Consider the following 26,905-nt stretch of genomic DNA (forward strand, 5'->3'; position numbering starts at 1 on the left):
TTAGAGAGAGAGAGAAAGACGGCAATGGCTTCTAAGGCTCTCAGTAGCATTAGTGTTGTCGTCAAGCCTCGGAGATGTATTTTGGTGCCTGTGGCTACGAGGCGAATGTCTGTTCCACTGCACTACCTCTGTGCTTTAATGTGCCTTCACCTCAGTTTCTCCTCACAGACAGACAGCGCCACTCTCCCATACATACTGTACATTCCCATCACTGTCTGTCCTCAGGTCCATGTTACGATCAACTGCTACCCCTCACAGACAGACAGCGCCACTCTCCCATACATACTGTACATTCCCATCACTGTCTGTCCTCAGGTCCATGTTACGATCAACTGCTACCCTCACAGACAGACAGCGCCACTCTCCCATACATACTGTACATTCCCATCACTGTCTGTCCTCAGGTCCATGTTACGATCAACTGCTACCCCTCACAGACAGACAGCGCCACTCTCCCATACATACTGTACATTCCCATCACTGTCTGTCCTCAGGTCCATGTTACGATCAACTGCTACCCCTCACAGACAGACAGCGCCACTCTCCCATACATACTGTACATTCCCATCACTGTCTGTCCTCAGGTCCATGTTACGATCAACTGCTACCCCTCACAGACAGACAGCGCCACTCTCCCATACATACTGTACATTCCCATCACTGTCTGTCCTCAGGTCCATGTTATGATCAACTGCTACCCCTCACAGACAGACAGCGCCACTCTCCCATACATACTGTACATTCACATCACTGTCTGTCCTCAGGTCCATGTTATGATCAACTGCTACCCCTCACAGACAACATGCCACGTCTACTACTACTTCTGCCCATCTTTTCCTTTCATGTGGAAACAACAAACACTGCACCATCAAATACGTGCAAAGATTGCCTTGGTTATTGTTGCTATGTATACTTTAAACCAAAAATGTATATACATTTGTGTGGTTTTGTCTTCTCTTGTTGTCGTTATAATCCTTGAGATTGGACTGTGTCATATAGGGTTGTGTCTTCCCTGTTACATCCCATATTGGATCTTATGTAATTCCTCTTGTAACTGTTTATATGCACTGATTACGGTGAAGCATCAGTCAGTCTCTGTGTCTGTAACAGTGTAACCCTGTTGTTCTGCAGTGTTCTGTTTGTGTTGCTGGCGTTGGCACAGGTGTAAAACAGGAACGACAGCACCTCTATAGCTTGACCTTGATGTCCATGTTGATGGTCATTTTAAGTCGAGTATATGATGATCATCATGTTCCACATTAGAATCAAACTGCTCATTTACTCAGCCAATGCCACCAAGCCCATCTCAGTCGTGTGAAATAGGATTAGTGGTCTGAATCTCACCACTCCTGAGAGTTGTTGCACTCTGTGGAAACCGTGTAAGACCACTTCTTGAACGTGATCCTCAGTTGGCAGGCTGGTGAATACATTCAACTTGAGCAGTTGCCTGCCTCTCTGCCAGCCTTCTAGAACAGTTTTGGGCTCTGTCCATTAGTATCAAAATGGTTGACATTTAGAAAATGGACCCGTTATTTATGGCTGAGGCCAGTGAAAGACTTAGAAATGATAAATGTAACATAGTAAAGCGCATTGCACTGAAGTGCCTATGAATACTTCAGTTGGAGCGAGGAACGAAGGACTCTAGGTGGTCTGAGTTGAACATGAAACAGCCACTGGATTAGCAGAAACAATAATCCTTGTTTTAATAATGAGTTTTTCTAGAACTTCAGAGAGTTCAGGAATGCCAAAATGTCCCAGCCATCAGCGCTGTTTTAAGCCACACAGTGCACTGCTCATCCCTACCTGTGTCACCATCCATCCACCTCCTTGGCCATGAGTTCAGTCTGGCCTGATTCCTAGCTGGTGAAATGGGTTTACAATCAGGTGTGATCTCTGTGTGGTTCTTCATTAAGAGTGAGAAATGTACAATGCTGTGTGAAAAAACAACTACACACAATAATAAAAAAATCATGAATTAATGTTTTCTATGTGCATTCGTTTGCATGTCTAGCCTTTTTGGGGGATCTGAAGGTCATGTTTTTACCAAAATTCCTACCCATTTCTCTGGAACATAGATCAACACTGATCTGCAGCTTTATCTGAGCAGATTACATATTAGAAGAATTGATGGGTTTGATGACTGGGTGATGCAGTTGTATTGCAGGTGCATTAAGTACACTATTCAGGACAAAGGCAGGGGACGGACCTTGCCAAACCCCAAAATCAATGAATTGAGAAATATCATATTTCGAAAAGCTTTAAGGACAAATCTCGAGGACATCAGCTTAGATTCATGCATTAAATAATTACCCACTCATTCGAGATGCCCCCTCCCCAAGGTTACAAATATTTTCACATGACCCTCCCCTTGTACTGTAAAATACATGGAACACCCTCCCCCTCATAGAATGAACTAAAACATTGAGATTTACTTTGCCACTTCAGCATGCTTTTGTGGCACAGTCGATGCCACGCAGGGCTACGGCCCAGAAGGTTGAGGGTTTGCCGACCACCATAGACGAGCTCATGACAAACAGAAAATACATCCCTCCCTACCTTACAGATTTCTCCAGTATCAAAGGCTTGGTTTGACAATTTCCGAATGTCATGAAACTTTTTGTAGTAGGGAATCCGGACTGAGGCTGGGGGCAAGGAGATTAGGTAAGCAGGTCTGGAGCGGAATTCAATGAAGGAGTAGAGCGGGGATCCAGGGCAGGGAAGCAGGACTGAGGAGACGAGTGACTGGAGACAGTGACCAGAGTCAGAACAGACGGACTGTAGCGGAGAGAAAAAGCAGCGTGAGGCCATGGAAAACGGGCACAACAGGATAACAAAATCTATGCAGGAACAAACAGCTAGAAATGCAGACTCCTCACACAATCACGTGCACAGTGTCACGCCATGGTCATTGTATTTTGTGTTTTTGTTATATGTTTGGGTAGGCCAGGGTGTAACGTGTTTATATGTTGTGTTTCGTATTGGGCTTTGTATTATTTGGGATCGTGTCTGATTAGGGGTGTGGTATAGGCTTGGCTGCCTGAGGCGATTCTCAATTAGAGTCAGGTGCTTATCGTTGTCTCTGATTGGGAACCGTATTTAGGCAGCCTGAGTTCGCTTTGTATTTCGTGGGTGTTTGTTCCTGTCTCTGTGTTGTAGTCACCAGATAGGCTGTAATTTAGTTTCACGTTCCGTTCTGTTGTTTTGTATTTAGTTTCAGTTATTTTCATGTACCGCGATTCTTTCATTAAAGTCATGAGTAACCTACACGCTGCATTTCGGTCCGACTCTCTTCTTTCAACAGACGAACGCCGTTACACACAGAGAGAGAGGAGGAGAGAGAAAATGAGAGCACTGGGGGAGTGGTGGCAGTTTAGGGAGGTCCAGGATGAGAAGTAGAGTGTGTGGCAGGAGCAGATGTAACAGTATCCCTACCTCCACGGACGCCACCTGGCGCCTGACCGGGCTTATCTGGGTGTAGGGTATGGAAATCACGTAAGAGTGAGGGGTCCAGAATGTGACAGCGGGGCACGCAGTAGCGCTCTCAGGCCTGTATCCCTCCCAGTCCACCAGGTACTACCAGCCACAACCTAACGGCGCACGTCCAGAAGCTGCCGGGCGGTGTATGCAGGATGGTCATCAACGATCCGGAGGGTGGCGGAGCTGCTGCAGGAGGAGACGGGGCTGGAGCAGACAGGTTTCATCAGGGATACATGGAAGGTAGGGTGGATCCTGAGAGAGGCTGGGAGTTTCAGGTGCAGGTTAATAACATGGTCAATTTCAAAGGGACCAATGAATCGGGAGTGAAAGTTTCTTCATTGCCACCTTCAATGGAAGGCCCTTCGATGAGAGCCATACCTTTTGACCTGGGGTGTAGACTGGAGCTGAGGCCCGGTGACAATTGGTTTTGGACTAGGTCCTGTCGGAGGCATGAAGAAGGGCAGCCCGGGCCTTCCTCCAGGTACGATGACAATGGCACAGATGGTCCTGGACAGAGGGGACCGCAACCTCGACCTCTTCGGCGGGGAACAAGGAGGGTTGGTAACCCAGAGCACATTCGAAAGGTGGCATACCTGACGAGGCGTTGGTGAGGGTGTTGTGGGCATGTTTAACCCAGGGTAGCTGAGCACTCCAGGAGGATGGGTTAGCAGAACTCACTCAGGGTAGGGCAGTCTCCATCTCCTGGTTGGCCCGTTCGGTCTGGCCGTTGGTCTGGGGGTGATATCCAGAAGAAAGACTGACATTGATACCAAGAGCTGAACAGAAGGATCTCCATACCTGGAAGGTAAACTGGGGTCCCCTGTCGGAAACGATGTCAGTGGGAATGCCATGCAGACGAAACACATGGGATACTAGCAGGTCCGCAGTTTCCCTGGAGGACGGGAGCTTGGAGAGGGGAATTGAGTGAGCCGCTTTGGAAAATCTGTCAATAATGGTAAGGAGAACAGAGTTACTGTTAGATGGGGAAGGCCAGTGACAAAGTCCAGAGCTATGTGTGACCAGGGGCGACTGGGTATGGGAAGAGGGCGAAGCAGCACGGAAGGGGTTTAGTGAAGGTTTTGTTCCGGGCACATACCGAGCAGGCTGAAACAAACTCCCGGACATCTCACCATTGTGGGCCACCAAAAGCGCTGACGCAGGAAGGCGAGAATCCGGTTCATACCAGGGTGACAGGTGAGGTGAGGTGAAGAACATCAGAGCGAACACAATCTGGAACAAACAGAGCATTACTAGGACTGTTACCCGGGTCAGGCTGGTTCTGCTGAGCCTGGCCGATACGGGACACGAACTCTCAGGCGAAAGCGATGCAGGTGGATGGCACAATGGCTTCTGGCTCGGTACCCATGTTGCCGGTGGTGAACTGACGGGAGAGGGCATCAGTTTTGGTATTCCTCGAACCGGAGCAATAAGTGAGTGGGAAATTGAATCTTCCGAAGAACAAGGCCCACCTGGCTTGCCAGGAGTTCAGTCTGGATGTACAGTCTGGATGTCAGTCCACACGATGAAGGGGGGTACAGAGCCATCCAGCCAGTGATGCCATTCCTCAAGAGCCAGCTTAACTGCCAGGAGTTCCCGGTTTCCAATGTCAGAATTCCTTTCTGCAGGTGAGCGCTTACGGGAAAAGAATGCACATGGGTGGACCACCCACATGGGTGGACCTTCTGATCAGAGAGGGAATGTTGAGACAGAACAGCACATACCCCGGTGTCAGAGGCTTCCACCTCCACAATGAACTGGAGTTCTGGGTCGGGCTGAGTGAGGACCGGGTGGAAGTGAAGTGACGCTTGAGATCCAGGAATGCTGCCTCTCCCTCAGGCGTCCAGTGGAACGGAGTGGAGGTGGAGGTGAGAGTGGTTAGAGGTGCTGCCAGACAGCTGTAGTTGCGAATGAAACGTCTGTAAAAATGTGCAAACCCAAAGAAACGGTGTAGCTGCTTCAGGTTGGAGGGCGCAGGCCACTCTGTGACTGCCATGACCTTGGCGTCGTCCATACGTAACTGTCCCTGTATAATAATATAACCCAGGAAAGACACCGAGGCAGCAACTTTAACAAAAAGCTTATTCTCCAACAGCCATTGAAGAACTTGGCAAAATTTTTGCTGGTGAGCCTCAGGGTCTTTGGAAAAACAATCAGGATGTCATCTAAATAGACAAAAACGAAGCGTCCAATCACATCCTTCAGCACATCATTGACTGATTCTGGAAAACAGCAGGGGTGTTAGTAAGACAAAAAGGCATGACCAAATACTCAAAGTGACCAAGTGGTGTGTTGAACGCCGTCTTCCACTCGTCACCCTCTCTGATGCGGACAATATGGTAGGCATTCCGGAGGTCGAGTTTGGTGAACATCGTGGCACCATGTAGGGGGGAAAAAGCAGAGCTGATGAGTGGCAAGGGGTACTTGTTCTTTACTGTGATATTATGCAGCCCATGGAAGTCTATGCATGGCCTCAGTGACCCATCCTTCTTCACAAAGAAAAACCCAGCACCCACCGGGGAGGAATAAGGCTTGATAAGTCCTGTAGCCAGAGAATTGTGGATATACCTCTCCATAGCTTCTTCCTTCTCGGGGTGAGAGAGGTTAAATAACCGGCTACAGGGGAGAGGAGCTCCAGGCTGGAGGTCAATGGTGCAGACGCACAGCCGACGAGGCGGCAGTGACAGGGCGTCGTGCTTGCTGAACACAGGAGCTCGATCGTGATACTCGGGAGGAACTGATGACAGCTCCGGAGGTTCTGGAATGAACTGGGACACAGACAAGGCAGGGGCCAGGCAGAATTTAGACAATTAGAGTGACAAAATGAACCTTTCCGGCAGTCCCATCAGTCTGTGGGTTGTACTTTTAACCATGGATGGCCAAGAACCAGGGTAGAGTGAGGACGATTATGTGGAAACTGATTTTTTCCTGGTGGTTTCCAGAGAGAAGCAGGATGACGCGGACGGTTCTCTCACAGACAGAGGCAAGGAGTTGTCCGTTGAGAGCATTGGCATCGGGGGGTGAATTGACTGGGACGGTGTCCAGGCCCAACTGGGTAACAACATCGCGGTCCAGGAAGCTCTCGTCGGCGCCCGAATTGATGAGAGCAGACAGAGGAAAAGCCTGGCTCTGCCACACAAGGTTTCCTTCAAGCAGGGGTCTGGGGTAGATTGGCAGGCGATTTGGCTCAACAGTATATCCCCCACTGCTGCTGAGCGTCCTCTTTTGCTGGACGCAGGGAACAAGTGGATACAAAGTGACCAACCTGGCCACAGTATAGGCAGCTCTTAACGCTAATTCGCAGCTGCCTCTCCTCTGGAGAGAGATGGGCTCGGCCGAGCTGCATGGGTTCAGGTTCTGGAAGAGCCTTGGGAAGGGATGCAGTCGGATAAGGAGGACAAGGCAATGAAGCAGATGTTGTTATGGGGCATGCAACCCCACCTACCCTCTCCCTCCGACACTCACAAAGACTGTTGTCAAAGCAGATGGCGAGAGCGATGAGTTCATCAGGCTCATCCCTGGACACCAACTCTTCATTGATGGTTTCAGTGAGCGCGTTCTGGAATGCTCCATGGAGGGCCTCCTCATTCCAGCCACTCTCATCGGCGAGGGTGTGAAACTCAATTGCCATCTCAGCAACACTATGGGTGCCTTTACGGAGGGACAGGAGTCGTTTAGCGGCATCCTTACAGCAGACCGCGGGGTCGAAGACTTTCTTCATCTCCTCTGTGAAGCTGGAGTAGGAGAAGCAGGTGGGGGACTTATAAGGATTTATAAGGTTCTAGTTTATTGTCTTTAATATTTTATTATTTTTATTGTATTCTACATAACTGAGATAACATCGGGCAAGGCAAAGAAATGCATGCACATGCTTTTACGCTGTATGTTAAAGGACAATTGACTTGAGGATGGATCTTTTACTTCTTTCTAGCTATATGTGAAAATAGATATTTGGTCCTGATTCCCCAGTTTGAATGAGAAAGTGAAGCAAAGGTTGATAAGGTGAAAGGGAGTCAGATTGTCTCCATAGCAACATAGAAGGTGCCTCCCTTCTCACTTGTACTGGAACAACCTTTAAGGTTTGGGACTTAGTAAGTCCCATAGGAGGGATATATTGGGAATTGTCCAGTACATGTGTGCCATTATACATCTTAAGAGTAGTAAGCAGAATCAATACAAGCCATATGTGTCTGGGCCAATAGACACTCTGAAGCCATTAATTAGTAGGTAATTAGGCTAAGGGAAGCCATATGTGTCTGGGTCATTAGGCTAAGGGAAACCATTAATCAATAGGTTATTAGGCTAAGGGAAGCCATTACCTAGTCCTGTGAGGTTCATTAGACGTGCAATAGGAGCATAGGTTTGTATCACTCAAAGCAACATAAGACATGCACCTGCATGTCTGTTTCTGTTTGTATCATTGGTATGGTTATGCCACCAATATAATCTATGCCCTAAGGTCTGTGCCAATAAGAAAATGTAAGCTAAGCTGAAATAAGTGCAAGGCAAAAAGATAATGGTAAAGGGGATGAATCATCAACATAAAGTGGAGTGACTGTGTGTGATGCAAGGATGAAAACTGTATAGAAAGTGTGTGCCGAGGCTGGAAAGTCAGTTAATCCATGGACCAGCTCGGCTTGTTAGTTTGCAATAAAGTATATTTGAATTCACAAGTTCCGCCGGAGCCGCCACCATGGACAGACGCCCACCCGGACCCTCCCTATTGTTTTGAGGTGCGTTCGGAAGTCCGCACCTTGGGGGGGGGGGGTTCTGTCACGCCCTGGTCGAAGTATTTTGTGTTTATCTTCATGTATTGGGTCAGGCCAGGGTGTGGCATGGGTTTTTGTATGTGGTGTGTATATATTGGAATTGTAGCTAGTGGGGTGATCTAGCAAAGTCTATGGCTGTCTGGAGTGGTTCTCAATCAGAGGCAGGTGTTTATCGTTGTCTCTGATTGGGAACCATATTTAGGCAGCCGTATTCTTTGAGTTTGTGGTGGGTGATTGTCCTTAGTGTCCTTGTTCCTGTCTATGTGTTAGTGTACACAAGTATAGGCTGTTTCGGTTTGTTACGTTTATTGTTTTTTGTAGTGTTTGTATTTAGATTCATGTTACGTTTGTTTATTAAAACATGGATCACAATCTACACGCTGCATTAAGGTCCGACTCTCCTTCACACCAAGAGAACCGTTACAATCACTGTCAATTATAAAATGCTCAATAAATGTTATTGCTTCACTTTACAAAAAAGATCTGAAAAGTTGTACATGAAAATGTAATGATAATTGCAAAAAAATGACCTCTTGGATTATTGCTGAACTAAGCTTTCCCAGGTGGCTAAAATCTCTTGATTAATGTCTCGGTGCTGAACTAAGGTTGTTATACTATTTTAACAAGAGGGTCTACTTATAATTTTGTATTCGCTCGCTCGCCTCACTTTTCAAAGGATGAAATCCATTAAACATTTGATACTTAAAAATAAAAAAAATGAATATAAATTATACTGATCTGTTGAATAATGAACAGATTAATAACACATCAACCACAAATGATACTGAAGTGATATTAAGATTTAATACAAATATGCACCAAATACAAATTAACATCAGATAAACAGTTATTGCAATATGATTATAATGAGAGTAAAACACATGAGATTGAAAAACATAACAAATGAAATAAATCGATTAAAGGATTTAAAAAAGTTATACAAGGATAATCTGCGATTACCGCAAAGGACTTATTGTCCTTGTAGCGAGCATACATTTCTCACACACTTGCACATTCTGAATAGATAAATTCATTTAAAAAAAGACCAAGTTCTAATCATTCTAATGCTTAAATGTTTGTTGTTGTTGAAAAGGTAGAAATGAAAACATTACAGGAAAGAGGAGAGGGTTTGAATGAGCGAGTTGGGAACTGGTTTAGAGATCTGTTGATTCTCTGTCTACAGCTCAACTCTCTCACTAAGCTACTCCTCTAAGAGCTTTATTCAATCATGTATCGCTGAAGTAAAAGCTAATGCACAATGTACAGTGCATTCAGAAAGTATTCAGACCCCTTGATTTTTTCCACATTTTTTTTTACGTTACAAGCCTTATTCTAAAATGGACTAAATATGTTTTTTTCCCTCTTCAATCTATACACAATACCCCATAATGACAAAGTGAAAACATGTTTTTAAAAACACTGCATGTCAGAGCAAAAACCAAGTCATGAGGTTGAAGGAATTGTCCGCAGAGCTCCGAGACAGGATTGTGTCGAGGCACAGATCTGGTGAAGGGTACCCAAAAATGTCTGCAGCATTGAAGGTACCAAAGAACACAGTGGCCTCTATCATTCTCAAATAGAAGAAGTTAGGTACCAGCAAGACTCTTCCTAGAGCTGGCCGCCCAGGCAAACTGAGCAATCGGGGGAGAAGGGCCTTGGTCAGGGATATGGCCAAGAACCCGATAGTCACTCTGACAGAGCTGCAGAATTCCTCTGTGGAGATGGGAGAACCTTCCAGAAGAACAACCATTGCAGCAGCACTCCACCAATCAGGCCTTTATGGTAGAGTGGCCAGTTGGAAGCCATGTATCAGTAAAAGGAACATGCACCTAAAGGACTCTCAGACCAAGAGAAACAAGCTTCTCTGATCTGATGAAACCAAGATTGAACTCTTTGGCCTGAGTGTCACGTCTGGAGGAAACCTGATACCATCCCTACAGTGAAGCATGGTGATGGCAGCATCATGCTGTGGGCATGTTTTTCAGTGACAGGGACTGGGAGACTAATCAGCATTGAGGGAAAGATGAACAGAGCAAAGTACAGAAAGATCCTTGATGAAAACCTGCTCCAGAGCACTCAGGACCTCCGACTGGGGCTAAGATTCACCTTCCAACAGGACAACGACCCTAAGCACATAGCCAAGACAACACAGGAGTAAACTTGAACCCGATCAAACATCTCTGGAGAGACCTGAAAATAGCTGTGCAGTCGATGCTCCTCATCCAACCTGACAGAGCTTGAGAGGATCTGCAAAGAAGAATGGGAGAAACTCCCCAAATACACGTGTGCCAAACTTATAGCGTCATACCCAAGAAGACTGTAATTGCTGCCAAAGGTGCTAGAACAAAGTACTTAGAAGAAAGCCCAGAAAATTGTCAGAGACTCCAGTCACCCAAGTTATAGATTGTTTTCTCTGCTACCGCACGGCAAGCGGTCCTGGAGTGCCAAGTCTAGGACCAAAAGGCTCCTCAATAGCTTCTACCCCCAAGCCATTAGTCTGTTGAACAATTCATAAAAATCACCTCCAGACAATTTACACTGCTGCTACTCGCTGTTTGTTTGTTACCTATGCATAGTCACTTCGCCCCCACCTACATGTACAGATTACCTCAACTAGCCTGTACCCCTGCACACTGACTCGGTACTGGTGCCCCCTGTATATAGCATTTACATTACATTTACATTTAAGTCATTTAGCAGACGCTCTTATCCAGAGCATAGCCTCATTATTGTTATTCTTATTGTGTTACTTTTTATTATTCGTTTTTCTTTTAGCCTACATGGTAAATATTTTGTTCTTCTTGAACTGCACTGTTGGTTAAGGGCTTGTAAGTCAGTATTTCACGGTAAAGTCTACACTTGTTGTATTCGGTGCATGTGGCAAATCAAGTTTGATTTGAGTAAAAGGTCTGAATACTTATGTAAATGTTATATTTCAGTTTTTTATTTTTAATACATTTGCAAAAATGCCTAAAGACCTGTTTTTGCCTTGTCGTTATGGGGTATTGTGTGTAGACTGATGGGGGGGGGAACGATTGAAGCCAATTTAGAATAAGAATGTAACTTAACAAAATGTTGAAAAAGTCAAGGGGTCTGACTACTTTTTGGATGCACTGTAAATTCTATTCAATCATGTATCACTGAAGTAAGCGCTAATGCGCAAAAAAAACATTTTAAAGCAACGTTCTGTTCGCGGAGACGGCATTCACGGTAAATGCTGCATATGTGGGCTCAATCGCAAATTACCTTTGAATATATATTGCGCATTAGCACTGAACTTCAGCTATACAGATTGAATCGAGCCCTAATTCTTCCAAGGTAGAGTACGGGCCTTTTCATTGTTATAATAATATAATATATGCCATTTAGCAAGTATGAATCTAGCCTGGACACCAGGAGACATGGCTCGACAAGACTGGTATACATAAGCATCATAGTCTGGTATGTCAGACTGAATTTCCTTGGAGAATTTAATGGTCCATTGCCACATATTTGCATCATACTCCATGGTGGCTTTATTTTCGTTGGAGTAGAAGCCAACCCAGGAGTTCTGAAACACATCCATCCAATCACTGAAGGACTTCTTGATGTACAGGCGAGCGCAGGCATAGCCTTCTCTAACAAATAGTTGCAGACTGGCGTCGTAACCGTTTATATTAACATTTATAATAGCAGGTCTCTGTATTTCCCAGTCTGAGGTACGGGCTTTTTCTCCAGATTTTCTCCAGAGTATGAATCTAGCATGGACGCCAGGAGACATGGCCATACTAGACTGATACACATACACATCATACTCTGGTATGTCCGAGCGGGTTTCCTTGGAGAAATACACAGCCCACTGCCACGTATAACACTTAGAGGTGCCTGTGTTTCCATTGGAGTAGAAACCAACCCAGGAGCTCTTTAACACATCCATCCAGTCAGTGAAAGAGTTCCTGACGTACAGGCGAGCGCTGGCCTTGCCATCTTTAACGTAGAGCTGCAGACTGGCGTCATAACCTCTTATGCCAACAGGAATCTCCCTGGTGTCGTGAAACTCAAGACCTCTCCAGATCTCCTCCCCGGGAATTTTCTGTGTCAGCCATTTGGTTTTGCTCTTGTGAAGCCTGACCTGCAGGCCGGGATTCAGAGCTGCAGTTGTGGTGAAATTTCCAGAGGCCTCGATTATCTTGGTGTTGGCTAGCTGGATCTCACTGTCCTTGTTCTTATAAAGCACCACAAACACATCCTGGTTCAAGTGCCTCTTAGGGATGTCATCCCAGCTGATCCTGGCTGTCCCTTTACATGTGGTCTTTACCTCCAGCTTAATCTTCAAATCATCACACTCTTCCTTACTCACTGCACGGCGACGGCGTTGCTTGGTATTAGAATAGCAAACTGTGATAATAGATATTTTCAAATTATTAATAATTTTGAAAAACAATGCTAATCTCTGCAAGGGATCTTCTATTTGATTTGTTGGGCCTATTTGTATGCCGTATTGGTTTTGTATATCAGTTGCTGAGAGGGTCTGGAACGTCTGGATCTCTCTCAGGAGGTTGGGGGTGATGCGGTAGGTGTTAACTGGGTCGTATGCAGAACCTCTCCCCCAGTTGGGTGGATAGTGCTGAGTGAGGTAGACCTGATCTATTGTGATGACCATCGTATGATGATTCCATATGGCATGGAGGATGAGCCTCTGTCTGTTATTCACTAACTTCTCTGCAATATCTGTTGACTTGAGAAATTCTTTAGTGACATATTCTGGGAATTCCAGAGCATTTGTCAAATTGAGATTTCCTAGGGTGTAGTAGTTTCCAATGTTATTTAAAAGTGGAGGTAACACCCTTTCTATGTTTTTATAATAATGAGAACCATAGTCTCCTCTGGTTGGATCAAAATTGAATGTCATGATGTTGTTGTTGTCTATGTTTTTGATTTCGCTGGCTAGCCAGTAGAGCAAACTGAGCTGAGATGTGGAGAGGGGATGGACACGATCCTTTAGGTCTTGGATTGAGTTGAGGGTTGTATTAGGGTATGAATAGGCGATATTCAGGGCAAGGAACAACAAGAGAGACCAGATGAGGATTCCTCTCTCCATGGTGACACCTGCGGGAAAGAACAACAATAAGTAAAGTCAAGGGTTAAAAGTGTCTCTGTGGCTGAAAATGTTAACTGTTGAAGTTTGATTTTTTTTGCATTGGAAATTACATTGAAGATAGTGGCTCACTGCTGTAAGAATATTTTGGAGATAAATACACAACGTGGAGGACGAGAGGAAATAGTGTTTTTTTCTGTAATAGGGGGATCAAATCAAATCAAATTTTATTTGTCACATACACATGGTTAGCAGATGTTAATGCGAGTGTAGCGAAATGCTTGTGCTTCTAGTTCCGACAATGCAGTGATAACCAACAAGTAATCTAACTAACAATTCCAAAACTACTGTCTTATACACAGTGTAAGGGGATAAGGAACATGTACATAAGGATATATGAATGAGTGATGGTACAGAGCAGCATACAGTAGATGGTATCGAGTACAGTATATACATATGAGATGAGTGTGTAGACAAAGTAAACAAAGTGGCATAGTTAAAGTGGCTAGTGATACATGTGTTACATAAGGATGCAGTCGATGTTGTAGAGTACAGTATATACATATGCATATGAGATGAATAATGTAGGGTAAGTAACATTATATAAGGTAGCATTGTTTAAAGTGGCTAGTGATATATTTACATCATTTCCCATCAATTCCCATTATTAAAATGGCTGGAGTTGGGTCAGTGTCAATGACAGTGTGTTGGCAGCAGCCACTCAATGTTAGTGGTGGCTATTTAACAGTCTGATGGCCTTGAGATAGAAGCTGTTTTTCAGTCTCTCGGTCCCAGCTTTGATGCACCTGTACTGACCTCGCCTTCTGGATGATAGCGGGGTGAACAGGCAGTGGTTCGGGTGGTTGATGTCCTTGATGATCTTTATGGCCTTCCTGTAACAACGGGTGGTGTAGGTGTCCTGGAGGGCAGGTAGTTTGCCCCCGGTGATGCGTTGTGCAGTCCTCACTACCCTCTGGAGAGCCTTACGGTTGAGGGCGGAGCAGTTGCCGTACCAGGCGGTGATACAGCCCGCCAGGATGCTCTCGATTGTGCATCTGTAGAAGTTTGTGAGTGCTTTTGGTGACAAGCCGAATTTCTTCAGCCTCCTGAGGTTGAATAGGCGCTGCTGCGCCTTCTTCACGACGCTGTCAGTGTGAGTGGACCAATTCAGTTTGTCTGTGATGTGTATGCCGAGGAACTTAAAACTAGCTACCCTCTCCACTACTGTTCCATCGATGTGGATAGGGGTGTTCCCTCTGCTGTTTCCTGAAGTCCACAATCATCTCCTTAGTTTTGTTGACGTTGAGTGTGAGGTTATTTTCCTGACACCACACTCCAAGGGCCCTCACCTCCTCCCTGTAGGCCGTCTCGTCGTTGTTGGTAATCAAGCCTACCACTGTTGTGTCGTCCATAAACTTGATGATTGAGTTGGAGGCGTGCGTGGCCAAGTCGTGGGTGAACAGGGAGTACAGGAGAGGGCTCAGAACGCACCCTTGTGGGGCCCCCGTGTTGAGGATCAGCGGGGAGGAGATGTTGTTGCCTACCCTCACCACCTGGGGGCGGCCCGTCAGGAAGTCCAGTACCCAGTTGCACAGGGCGGGGTCGAGACCCAGGGTCTCGAGCTTGATGACGAGCTTGGAGGGTACTATGGTGTTGAATGCCGAGCTGTAGTCGATGAACAGCATTCTCACATAGGTATTCCTCTTGTCCAGGTGGGTTAGGGCAGTGTGCAGTGTGGTTGAGATTGCATCGTCTGTGGACCTATTTGGGCGGTAAGCAAATTGGAGTGGGTCTAGGGTGTCAGGTAGGGTGGAGGTGATATGGTCCTTGACTAGTCTCTCAAAGCACTTCATGATGACGGAAGTGAGTGCTACGGGGCGGTAGTCGTTTAGCTCAGTTACCTTAGCTTTCTTGGGAACAGGAACAATGGTGGCCCTCTTGAAGCATGTGGGAACAGCAGACTGGTATAGGGATTGATTGAATATGTCCGTAAACACACCGGCCAGCTGGTCTGCGCATGCTCGGAGGGCGCGGCTGGGGATGCCGTCTGGGCCTGCAGCCTTGCGAGGTTAACACGTTTAAATGTCTTACTCACCTCGGCTGCAGTGAAGGAGAGACTGCATGTTTCCGTTGCAGGCCGTGTCAGTGGCACTGTATTGTCCTCAAAGCGGGCAAAAGTTATTTAGTCTGCCTGGGAGCAAGACATCCTGGTCCGTGACTGGGCTGGATTTCATCTTGTAGTCCGTGATTGACTGTAGACCCTGCCACATGCCTCTTGTGTCTGAGCCATTGAATTGAGATTCCACTTTGTCTCTGTACTGACGCTTAGCTTGTTTGATAGCCTTACGGAGGGAATAGCTGCACTGTTTGTATTCAGTCATGTTGCCAGACACCTTGCCCTGATTAAAAGCAGTGGTTCGCGCTTTCAGTTTCACGCGAATGCTGCCATCAATCCACGGTTTCTGGTTAGGGAATGTTTTTATCGTTGCTATGGGAACGACATCTTCGACGCACGTTCTAATGAACTCGCACACCGAATCAGCGTATTCGTCAATATTCCCATCTGGCCTGGAAACATGTCCCAGTCCACGTGATGGAAGCAGTCTTGGAGTGTGGAATCAGCTTGGTCTGACCAGCGTTGGACAGACCTCAGCGTGGGAGCCTCTTGTTTTAATTTCTGTCTGTAGGCAGGGATCAGCAAAATGGAGTCGTGGTCAGCTTTTCCGAAAGGGGGGCGGGGCAGGGCCTTATATGCGTCGCGGAAGTTAGAGTAACAATGATCCAAGGTTTTTCCACCCCTGGTTGCGCAATCGATATGCTGATAAAATTTAGGGAGTCTTGTTTTCAGATTGGCTTTGTTAAAATCCCCAGCTACAATGAATGCAGCCAGTTTGCAAAGAGTTAAATAAAGTTCGTTCAGAGCCATCGATGTGTCTGCTTGGGGGGGGATATATACGGCTGTGATTATAATCGAAGAGAATTCTCTTGGAAGATAATGCGGTCTACATTTGATTGTGAGGAATTCTAAATCAGGTGAACAGAAGGATTTGAGTTCCTGTATGTTTCCTTCATCACACCATGTCCCGTTAGTCATGAGGCATACGCCCCCTCCACTCTTCTTACCAGATAGATGTTTGTTTCTGTCGGCGCGATGCGTGGAGAAACCCGTTGGCTGTACCGCCCTGGATAGCGTTTTCCCAGTAAGCCATGTCTCCGTAAAGCAGAGAACGTTGCAGTCTCTGATGTCCCTCTGGAATGCCACCCTTGCTCGGATTTCATCAACCTTGTTGTCGAGAGACTGGACATTGGCAAGAAGAATACTGGGAAGTGGTGCGCGATGTGCCCTTTTTCGGAGTCTGACCAGAACACCGCCGCGTTTCCCTCTTTTTTGGAGTCGTTTCCTTGGGTCGCTGCATGCGATCCATTCCGTTGTCCTGTTTGTAAGGCAGAACACAGGATCCGCGTCGCGGGAAAACATATTCTTGGTCGTACTGATGGTGAGTTGACGCTGATCTTATATTCAGTAGTTCTTCTCGACTGTATGTAATGAAACCTAAGATGACCTGGGGTACTAATGTAAGAAATAACACGTAAAAAAACAAAAAACTGCATAGTTTCCTAGGAACGCGAAGCGAGGCGAGGCGGCCATCTATAATTTGAGTCTGAAATAGGATACTTGTTATTTGGCCATTGGCCCAGTTTTAGTGCAAAAAAATCTAATTGGTCAACCACAGACTAGGGCTGGGTTATAAAACTATTTTAGGCCTTGATGTTATAATGCTACTTGAATACACTGAACCTTTCTGAAGGGAAGTGTGGCAAACCTCTTCAAGGTTAGGAGCGTTTGTCACAAATTAAGTGGTAAACTGTAACCAAATCACCCAAGAATGAGAGTTCTTTCGAACAGGACAGTACCTATGTGTTTGTTTCTCCGTCCTGGTCCACCCAGGCCGTAGGCGAGGTCAAGGATAGCAGGGTTGGGTACACGAATCGGGTTCTCGGTAGGTCCTTCCAGCACTCTATCTTCCTGGTTTTTCTTGACCCTTTATCTGTGGGTCGGCTCCACCTTCTGAGGGTTCCCCTTGCTTCTGGGACTTGTAGTTTTGGCGGTCGGCCATTTTGTGATCTGTAGTTCTGACAGGGGTGGCCATTTTAGTGATCGGGCAGAGCCCGTTTATTAGTTCTGCTCTCACATATCTGCCATTTATCACTCTACCCCCTTCTTTGCATACAAGCAGACAGACAAGTAAAAGAGGCGTGGGGAATAACTCCAGAGGGGGACATGTCGTAGTACCAGGACAGTGGGTGATGGTAAAGGAATATGTGACAGACACATTAGGGCCAAAATGGGAAGGTCCTTATCAAGTTTTGCTCATAATCAGGTCAGTAATAAAAGTCTAGGGAAAATCACAATGGATACATGTAACTCATTGCAAGGTTGTCCATTTGATTAGCCATTGTCCATTTTGTCCATTTGTCCATTTTGTCCATTGTCCATTTTGATTGGGGGCCAATCTTGGGTGAAGAAGCATAGTAATGATCAGAACCTGATAAGCTTCGATGTTGTACATCGCAGTCATCATATTAGGCATATCTAGGTGAAATGTCTAACGTTTTCCTGAAAATCGGGGCATGCTTACTTAGGGAAATCTATGTGAAATATCCATTTCTCTTGAAACCAGGACATGTTACTTTCACTTTTCTGTTTCCTTCGTTACAGGTTATAAGAATATACAGTCTGAAGCTGAAGCAATATTCCTTGACCCAAGGACTGTACATGAAATGATACAAGATCATCAGTGAAGTGTTCATTAGAGAAGTCCTTAACAACCAGTGGAACGGAAGAATAATTCCTCACTACCGGCAGACTGTCAGAACGTCATTTAGAACAGTTATCTATGTGGGACTGATATCAGTGTGGAAGAACTGGTCCCTTTTAAAGGACTTGGTAAATGATTACCATGCCAATAGGACAATTTAATATTATTGTCTTGCAGACATTTATTTATTTTGTGAGTTTCCTTCTAATACAGGATGAGGTAGGAATTGTAAGGAACATCATCATTACACCTGTTAATACATATTTTTTATAACTTTGTTTGAAATCTATTTCTTATTGTAACATCAAGTTCAATATGCCCTTTGTTTTCTAGAAATGGAAGTGTTACAGTTGTGCGCTGCTGGTGGAGAAGTCAGGTGCAGGAGAGCAGAGGGTTTTGGCACGCACTTTATTTAGGCAGGAGAGAAATAACAGAAGGACGCAGCTGTGTCTAAATCTCCACCCAACAAAAGTGTAAGGCGCGAAAATAGCCACAAAAGATTGTTTACAAATAAACAATCTTTGTGCAAAATAACACGGAACAATAAACCAGCCTGGTGCGTCACAATAAACACATAACACCAAACAATATCACACAAAGACATCTTTGTGTGATAAGCTCTCCAGGAACAGGGTTGGAGTTAAAACCTACAGGAGGGTAGCTCTCCAGGAACAGGGTTGGAGTTAAATCCTACAGGAGGGTAGCTCTCCAGGAACAGGGTTTTAGTCCCTGACCTACAGCATATAGTACATATACAGTACATCTACATAAAACACAGGTAAAATACAGGCAGAATACAGGTACAATACAGGTAGGTAGGTTACCATGAAACTCTTACCTTATTTAAGTCAGAAGCCAGATATCAAATAAGGTGACCAGCTAGTGAGTCTCTATATATATTGTACTCTACAGAGGGTGGTATTGTCTCAGCTGGCCACTCCCTCCAGTGAAAGTGAAAGGGGTTTGTTGAAGTAAACATTGGGTCATCTGAGGGGATCAAAACAAGGCAAATGTGATTGTGCCAATAGGAATGTCTCATAAAGTTAAGTTCCTCAGCGTACACATCACAGACAAACTGAATTGGTCCACCTACACAGACAGCATCGTGAAGAAGGCGCAGCAGCGCCTCTTCAACCTCAGGAGGCTGAAGAAATTTGGCTTGTCACCAAAAGCACTCACAAACTTCTACAGATGCACAATCGAGAGCATCCTGTCGGGCTGTATCACCGCCTGGTACGGCAACTGCTCCGCCCACAACCGTAAGGCTCTCCAGAGGGTAGTGAGGTCGGCACAACGCATCACTGGGGGCACCTGCCCTCCAGGACACCTACACCACCCGATGTCACAGGAAGGCCATAAAGATCATCAAGGACAGCAACCACCCGAGCCACTGCCTGTTCACCCCGCTATCATCCAGAAGGCGAGGTCAGTACAGGTGCATCAAAGCTGGGACCGAGAGACTGAAAAACAGCTTCTATCTCAAGGCCATCAGACTGTTAAACAGCCACCACTAACATTGAGTGGCTGCTGCCAACACACTGTCATTGACACTGACTCAACTCCAGCCACTTTAATAATGGGAATTGATGGGAAATGATGTCAAATATATCACTAGCCACTTTAAACAATGCTACCTAATATAATGTTTACATACCCTACATTATTCATCTCATATGTATATGTATATACTGTACTCTATATCATCTACTGCATCCTTATGTAATACATGTAATACATGTATCACTAGCCACTTTAACTATGCCACTTTGTTTACATACTCATCTTATATGTATATACTGCACTCAATACCATCTACTGTATCTTGCCTATGCCGCTCTGTACCATCACTCATTCATGTATCTTTATGTACATATTCTTTATCCCCTTACACTTGTGTCTATAAGGTAGTAGTTTTGGAATTGTTAGCTAGATTACTTGTTGGTTATTACTGCATTGTCGTAACTAGAAGCACAAGCATTTCGCTACACTCGTACTAACATCTGCTAACCATGTGTATGTGACAAATACAATTTGATTTGATTTGATTTGACTCAGAACCTCTGGTAGCAAAAACAAAAACTGCTGGAAATGTTTTGTAATAAAGTTTTAATGATATAGTTAATATTTCAACACATACAAGAGATTTATATTTAAATGAAATAGTAAAATTATATGATTAAATAGTAACTTTCATAAACATAAAAAAAAATCGAAAACCAGATGTTTTAGGCTTAGTTATAGTGAAACGTCAATTCTGGTCTTAATTTTGACAGTTCCTTGCGAAAGTGATATAATTTGTTAAGTAGTAAATCTATCTCTTTTAGCCCGGTTAAACTGAAATCGTGATGTTGAAGGTGCCTCTACATCATCTCAAGGGAGGGCTTCAGTACACTCCCTTCTAGATGTGCTGGGTGGTACCAACTCAAGGCTTACTATAAAATCAGGTGATAGCACGCCTTATTTCAACTTGGTCTCAGAGCATTTCATATGACTCTGTATGTAAATCTGAGACATGCCATTTAGTGTGATACATCTATTATGGTATGTATTAATATGTGGATGTCCATCACTCATTTTGGGGCGGCAGGGTAGCCTAGTGGTTAAAGCATTGGACTAGTAACTGAAAGGTTGCAAGTTCAAATCCCTGAGTTGACAAAATCTGTCGTTCTGCCCCTGAACAGGCAGTTAACCCACTGTTCCTAGGCCGTCATTGAAAATAAGAATTTGTTCTTAACTGACTTGCCAAGTAAAATGAAGGTAAAATAAAATAAATAAAATATGTTACGAATTCCAATGTGTATAATATGTAACAAATTTGCAAACATACACATTTGCAAAATGATATGTTACGAATTATAGCTAGCTGGCTAAGGTTAGCTAGGCTAGGGTTTTGGGGTTAAGGTTAGGAGATATGGCCCCTCACTGACACCCAGTATGAATCTGGCCTGGTCACAAGGAGATATGGCCCCTCACTGACACCCAGTATGAATCTGGCCTGGTCACAAGGAGATATGGCCCCTCACTGACACCCAGTATGAATCTGGCCTGGTCACAAGGAGACCAGAGTGGTACATACAGCTCATATTCTGTTGTCGCTCTGGATAAGAGCATCTGCTAAATGACTTAAATGTAAATGTCTTGGTCTGTAGCCTGTGGTGTTGGCTGAAAAAGTTACCCCAAACTGTAACCCTGTAGAATTATTGTTTGCAAGGGAAACACATTTTTGACAAACTCAAATATCCGGTGCTAAGAAAACAGGAGGCAGCTGGAAATGTTTAGGTAAGCTTCCAGTACTGGAGAGTGAAAGTAAAAGTGGTTTTCTGAAGTAAACACTGACTCATACAGAGAGTAAACTCCCTGCCAATGGTCTAGGCCAGCCCAGGAAAAAGCATGTTTTCCCGTAACTTTAGATTTAAAAAAATGTTTGAACCTTTATTTACTCTTTTCCAGATTAACCCTCTATAGCACCACAATACATATCAAAATACAATTTACACATTAAACTACACATTCATATACACATTAAAATACATATTATCATACACAACAATACATCAAAAGCTAAACACAATCATAAAAAACAGACACATTGTTCAGTAAAAATGTCTCCTGACATCCGCCTGAAATGCCCTAGAGCAGTGGTCACCAACCAGTCGATGGGTGACCTCCAAGGCATTCCTAGTCGATCACCAACATTTCTGTAAAAAAAACAATGATAAAGCCTTTCGATCCTATTTTTGACGATAGGTGCACTTAATTCATCAGCCTTAGCGCCAGGAAGGCAAAGTATTCCCTTTTTGAACCATTTCATGTGTCTGAAGGTAGAACTCCGCTGACCCGGCAGGCCCAGAGCAAATCAAGTGCATCTATAGGCCTACTGCTGGCCAATCAGAAAGCTCAGCTCACCGTGTCTGCACAGTTTCCTCTAGCAACAGACTGTAAAAAGAGACCTCGAACGCACAGCAAAGTTGATACTGTGAGAATTCTAAACTTTTAAAACCATGACTAGAGAGACTCAACAAATACAGCAAAGAGCTGTTGTTTTTATGATTAAGTTCATGTTTAAGTTGGTATTCAGCACTTTAAACACTTTTATAAGCAATACAATACATTATTCTCCCTACCTCCACTCATGCTACTGACAGCACTGCAACTGCAATGAATGTCTATAGCAAAGTGTTCTGATACGCTTGCGTTGTTATTATTAGCGGCTTGTGTCTTTTTTTAATAACAAGGAATATTTCACTTTCTCTGGTCATAGGAGTTACAATATGACTTGGTGCATGAGGCAGAAATAATGCAGTGCAACTTGAGTTTTGCCATCAGCTGGAAGACTGTCCCCTTTTCTCAGCAGAGGGAGGGAGAGGGGAGGGAGGGTGGGTTGGGTGAGAGGCAGCCTCACCACTGCTCCCTCCCTCAAACTGACCATGAGATGTAAACCATCAGTCCAGTAAAAAAACAAAAAACAAATGTATTATGCTCACTCAGCTGGGCCTCACAATATTACAACAAATGATCTATTACCAGTGCGATCATAAACCAATTAATAAAATATGAATTATTTCAAAATGGTTTGAGAAGAACAACATTGTCATGGCAATTCAAGCATAGCCAATATGCAGTGTTTCTGTTTTGGGCATATAGCCCAAAGGTACTTTTTAAATTTAAGGTACTTTTTAAAATTGAAAAGTACCTTAAATTTAAAAGTAACCGTAACAAATGTTCTTAACTGACTTGCCTAGTTAAATTTAAAAGTACCTTAAATTTAAAAGTAACCTTACCAAATGTTTGTAACTGACTTGCATAGTTAGATTTAAAAGTACCTTAAATTTAAAAGTAACCTTACCAAATGTTCTTAACTGACTTGCATAGTTAAATTTAAAAGTACCTTAAATTTAAAAGTAACCTTACCAAATGTTCTTAACTGACGTGCCTAGTTACATTTAAAAGTACACAAAATTCAAACAGCAGTAGGCACATTTCCACATATCACCAAATTCAATGTTTTTGCTTTGTTTCATATACATCCAGTTTCACTAAAAAGAAAAGACACATGTAGGCTATGAAGATTATACGTTCATGTTCATAGCTACTTCCATTGTAAAAATAAATAAATAAATTACAGCGTTCTTGTCAATTCGTTGTAGTTTTTCCAAAACTCTATGACTGATTGGTGGCGCAATCTGCTAAAATGGTTGTCACATAGTTCAATTGTTGTGAGTTCTAATTCTACGTGAGACAGATATCATTTTATTTATTTACAATATATATCCCGTTCCCACACACCTCTAATTTTGAAAAGTGAAAGCATACCTGTGAGGAGTTGCCCTGGTACAAGACCAATCTCTGAATTAAATAGACCATTGGGAAAAAAATGACCGTGTAAATACTGGAATGTGGCTTGTATTGAATTGAGCGCCTGATCTTCACATCGTCGAATGTGGCAGGGATTGCAAACCATTACAGACTACAAAGGGAAGCACAGCCAAGTGCTGCCCAGTGACACGAGCCTACCAGACGAGCTAAACTACTTCTATGCTTTCATCTATGCTTCTATGCTTTCAAACTACTTTCATTTGACTAATAACATTTGATCTGATTTGATGTCAGGAATTCTCCACTTTAGCACTGAGAGCGAACTGTCCTGAGCTGTATTTACTCTTGTATGTATGCTTAGAGAGAAAGTGTTGGGATTAGGTACAACTACATTTACCCAACCCCCCAAATTAGAGTTACCCTTTAAAATTAAATAGAAAATATGTTGCTTATTTTCCTCATAGCAAGTGTGGTCCTTCTGTAGCTCAGTTGGTAGAGCATGGCGCTTGTAACGCCAGGGTAGTGGGTTCGATCCCCGGGACCACCCATACGTAGAATGTATGCACACATGACTGTAAGTCGCTTTGGATAAAAGCGTCTGCTAAATGGCATATATTATTATTATTAGTAGCAGATGGGGATTTGTGGATTGGACCCTTTTCAGTAGCTTGACTGGTTAGAACACTTCAGGAGGGCGGTTACATGTGTTTGCAAGGCAGAGGTCCCTAGTTTGAGTCTGTATGAGCTGGGACGGGAGAAAGATGTATGGCTAAGCAAGCAGCATGATGTCCGTTACATAATGATAATATTTAATTGGATTAATGTGGTGCTTTTCAACCTAGTTGCCCAAAGCACTTAACATAGTAAGGAGGGAACTAATGTTCCATCTGAAAGATAGCATCCTATGAAAGGCAATGTCCCCATCACAACCATGGGTTCTCCTTAGACCAGAGAAAACAGTGCCACCTACTGGCTTTTCAAAATCACTTTAATTTCCAGCAGCATCAGGCTTCAGAGGCATGCCAGCATTGGGATGCATGATGGTATGCTGCTGGCGACGTGAGGCCTGGCCAGGTCTCCAGGAGTTATGGTCCCTCATTGACATCCAATATGAATCTGACCTGGTCACCAGGAGATATGGTCCCTCACTGACACCCAGTATGAATCTGGCCTGGTCACAAGGAGATATGGCCCCTCACTGACACCCAGTATGAATCTGGCCTGGTCACAAGGAAATATGGCCCCTCACTGACACCCAGTATGAATCTGGCCTGGTCACAAGGAGATATGGCCCCTCACTCACACCCAGTATGAATCTGGCCTGGTCACAAGGAGATATGGCCCCTCACTGACACCCAGTATGAATCTGGCCTGGTCACAAGGAGATATGGCCCCTCACTGACACCCAGTATGAATCTGGCCTGGTCACAAGGAGACCAGAGTGGTACATACAGCTTATATTCTGTTGTCTATGGTCTGTAGCCTGTGGTGTTGGCTGAAAAAGTTACCCCAAACTGTAACCCTGTAGAATTATTGTTTGCAAGGGAAACACATTTTTGACAAACTCAAATATCCGGTGCTAAGAAAACAGGAGGCAGCTGGAAATGTTTAGGTAAGCTTCCAGTACTGGAGAGTGAAAGTAAAAGTGGTTTTCTGAAGTAAACACTGACTCATACAGAGAGTAAACTCCCTGCCAATGGTCTAGGCCAGCCCAGGAAAAGCATGTTTTCCCGTAACTTTAGATTTAAAAAAATGTTTGAACCTTTATTTACTCTTTTCCAGATTAACCCTCTATAGCACCACAATACATATCAAAATACAATTTACACATTAAACTACACATTCATATACACATTAAAATACATATTATCATACACAACAATACATCAAAAGCTAAACACAATCATAAAAAACAGACACATTGTTCAGTAAAAATGTCTCCTGACATCCGCCTGAAATGCCCTAGAGCAGTGGTCACCAACCAGTCGATGGGTGACCTCCAAGGCATTCCTAGTCGATCACCAACATTTCTGTAAAAAAAACAATGATAAAGCCTTTCGATCCTATTTTTGACGATAGGTGCACTTAATTCATCAGCCTTAGCGCCAGGAAGGCAAAGTATTCCCTTTTTGAACCATTTCATGTGCCTGAAGGTAGAACTCCGCTGACCCGGCAGGCCCAGAGCAAATCAAGTGCATCTATAGGCCTACTGCTGGCCAATCAGAAAGCTCAGCTCACCGTGTCTGCACAGTTTCCTCTAGCAACAGACTGTAAAAAGAGACCTCGAACACACAGCAAAGTTGATACTGTGAGAATTAAAGAAACCTTGCACTTGCAGAATCATTGGTTTCAAATAACTAATTTGTCATGAAATACCATAGGAACATTCATTTAGATCACCCACACACAAGATAGTTTCACTGTGTCGTTGTTCGTACAATCATTAAATATTGTAGTACAACATATGTGATACATGTTTCATTATGGTACTACATGTAAATACATCACTGTAAAATAACTAGTAGAGATAATACTATAGGCACAGAGGAATCATTGAACAAGATATGACATGTATTGATGAAATACAATAAAATCACAACATAGGTTTCTTTGAATCAAAGCAAAAATAATTAGCAACAAAAAAAGAAAAAACAGTTAAAGGTCAACTGCAGTGTTCCTCACCTGGCTTACTGTAAAACATCACTGCAGTGTTCCTCACCCGGCTTACTGTAAAACATCACTGAAGTGTTTCTCACCTGGCTTACTGTAAAACATCACTGCAGTGTTCCTCACCCGGCTTACTGTAAAACATCACTGCAGTGTTCCTCACCTGGCTTACTGTAAAACATCACTGCAGTGTTCCTCACCCGGCTTACTGTAAAACATCACTGAAGTGTTTCTCACCTGGCTTACTGTAAAACATCACTGCAGTGTTCCTCACCCGGCTTACTGTAAAACATCACTGCAGTGTTCCTCACCTGGCTTACTGTAAAACATCACTGCAGTGTTCCTCACCTGGCTTACTGTAAAACATCACTGCAGTGTTCCTCACCTGGCTTACTGTAAAACATCACTGCAGTGTTCCTCACCTGGCCTACTGTAAAACATCACTGCAGTGTTCCTCACCTGGGTTACTGTAAAACATCACTGCAGTGTTCCTCACCTGGCTTACTGTAAAACATCACTGCAGTGTTCCTCACCTGGCTTACTGTAAAACATCACTGCAGTGTTCCTCACCTGGCTTACTGTAAAAAGAAAAACTAAATATTGATTACTGTACTTCTATATTTCCCTCAACCCTGTCTTGTGGATTTGGCCACAGGTTCTCATCCACATCACATTGGATGTTTTCATTAGCCAAACATCTTGGGAAGAATCTTCGGGCGAATCCAGACCTGACACTGGTCTGCCGTGATGTCATTGCTTGCGTCATCCATTGCCTGGAGAAG

At 44.1% G+C, this 26,905-nt stretch overlaps 1 protein-coding gene across 1 annotated transcript; it reads right to left on the minus strand.

Moving 5' to 3' along the window:
* Positions 1-10,877: 10,877 nt before the first annotated feature.
* Positions 10,878-17,289, minus strand: LOC124007527. Its single transcript, XM_046318170.1, has 2 exons — positions 17,236-17,289; positions 10,878-13,331 (listed from the first exon to the last, which is right to left on the minus strand). Exon 2 carries the CDS (start codon positions 13,321-13,323, stop codon positions 11,548-11,550), a length of 1,776 nt encoding a protein of 591 aa, XP_046174126.1. The 5' UTR covers positions 13,324-13,331; positions 17,236-17,289; the 3' UTR covers positions 10,878-11,547.
* Between the last annotated feature and the right edge of the window lie 9,616 nt (positions 17,290-26,905).

This window comes from Oncorhynchus gorbuscha, linkage group LG20 (genome assembly GCF_021184085.1).
Source record: "Oncorhynchus gorbuscha isolate QuinsamMale2020 ecotype Even-year linkage group LG20, OgorEven_v1.0, whole genome shotgun sequence".
In the NCBI taxonomy this organism is placed as follows: Eukaryota; Metazoa; Chordata; class Actinopteri; order Salmoniformes; family Salmonidae; genus Oncorhynchus; species Oncorhynchus gorbuscha.

Excerpts from the sequence above, each read along its gene's own strand:
- LOC124007527 (XM_046318170.1), bottom strand. The coding sequence starts at position 13,323 with ATGGAGAGAGGAATCCTCATCTGGTCTCTCTTGTTGTTCCTTGCCCTG.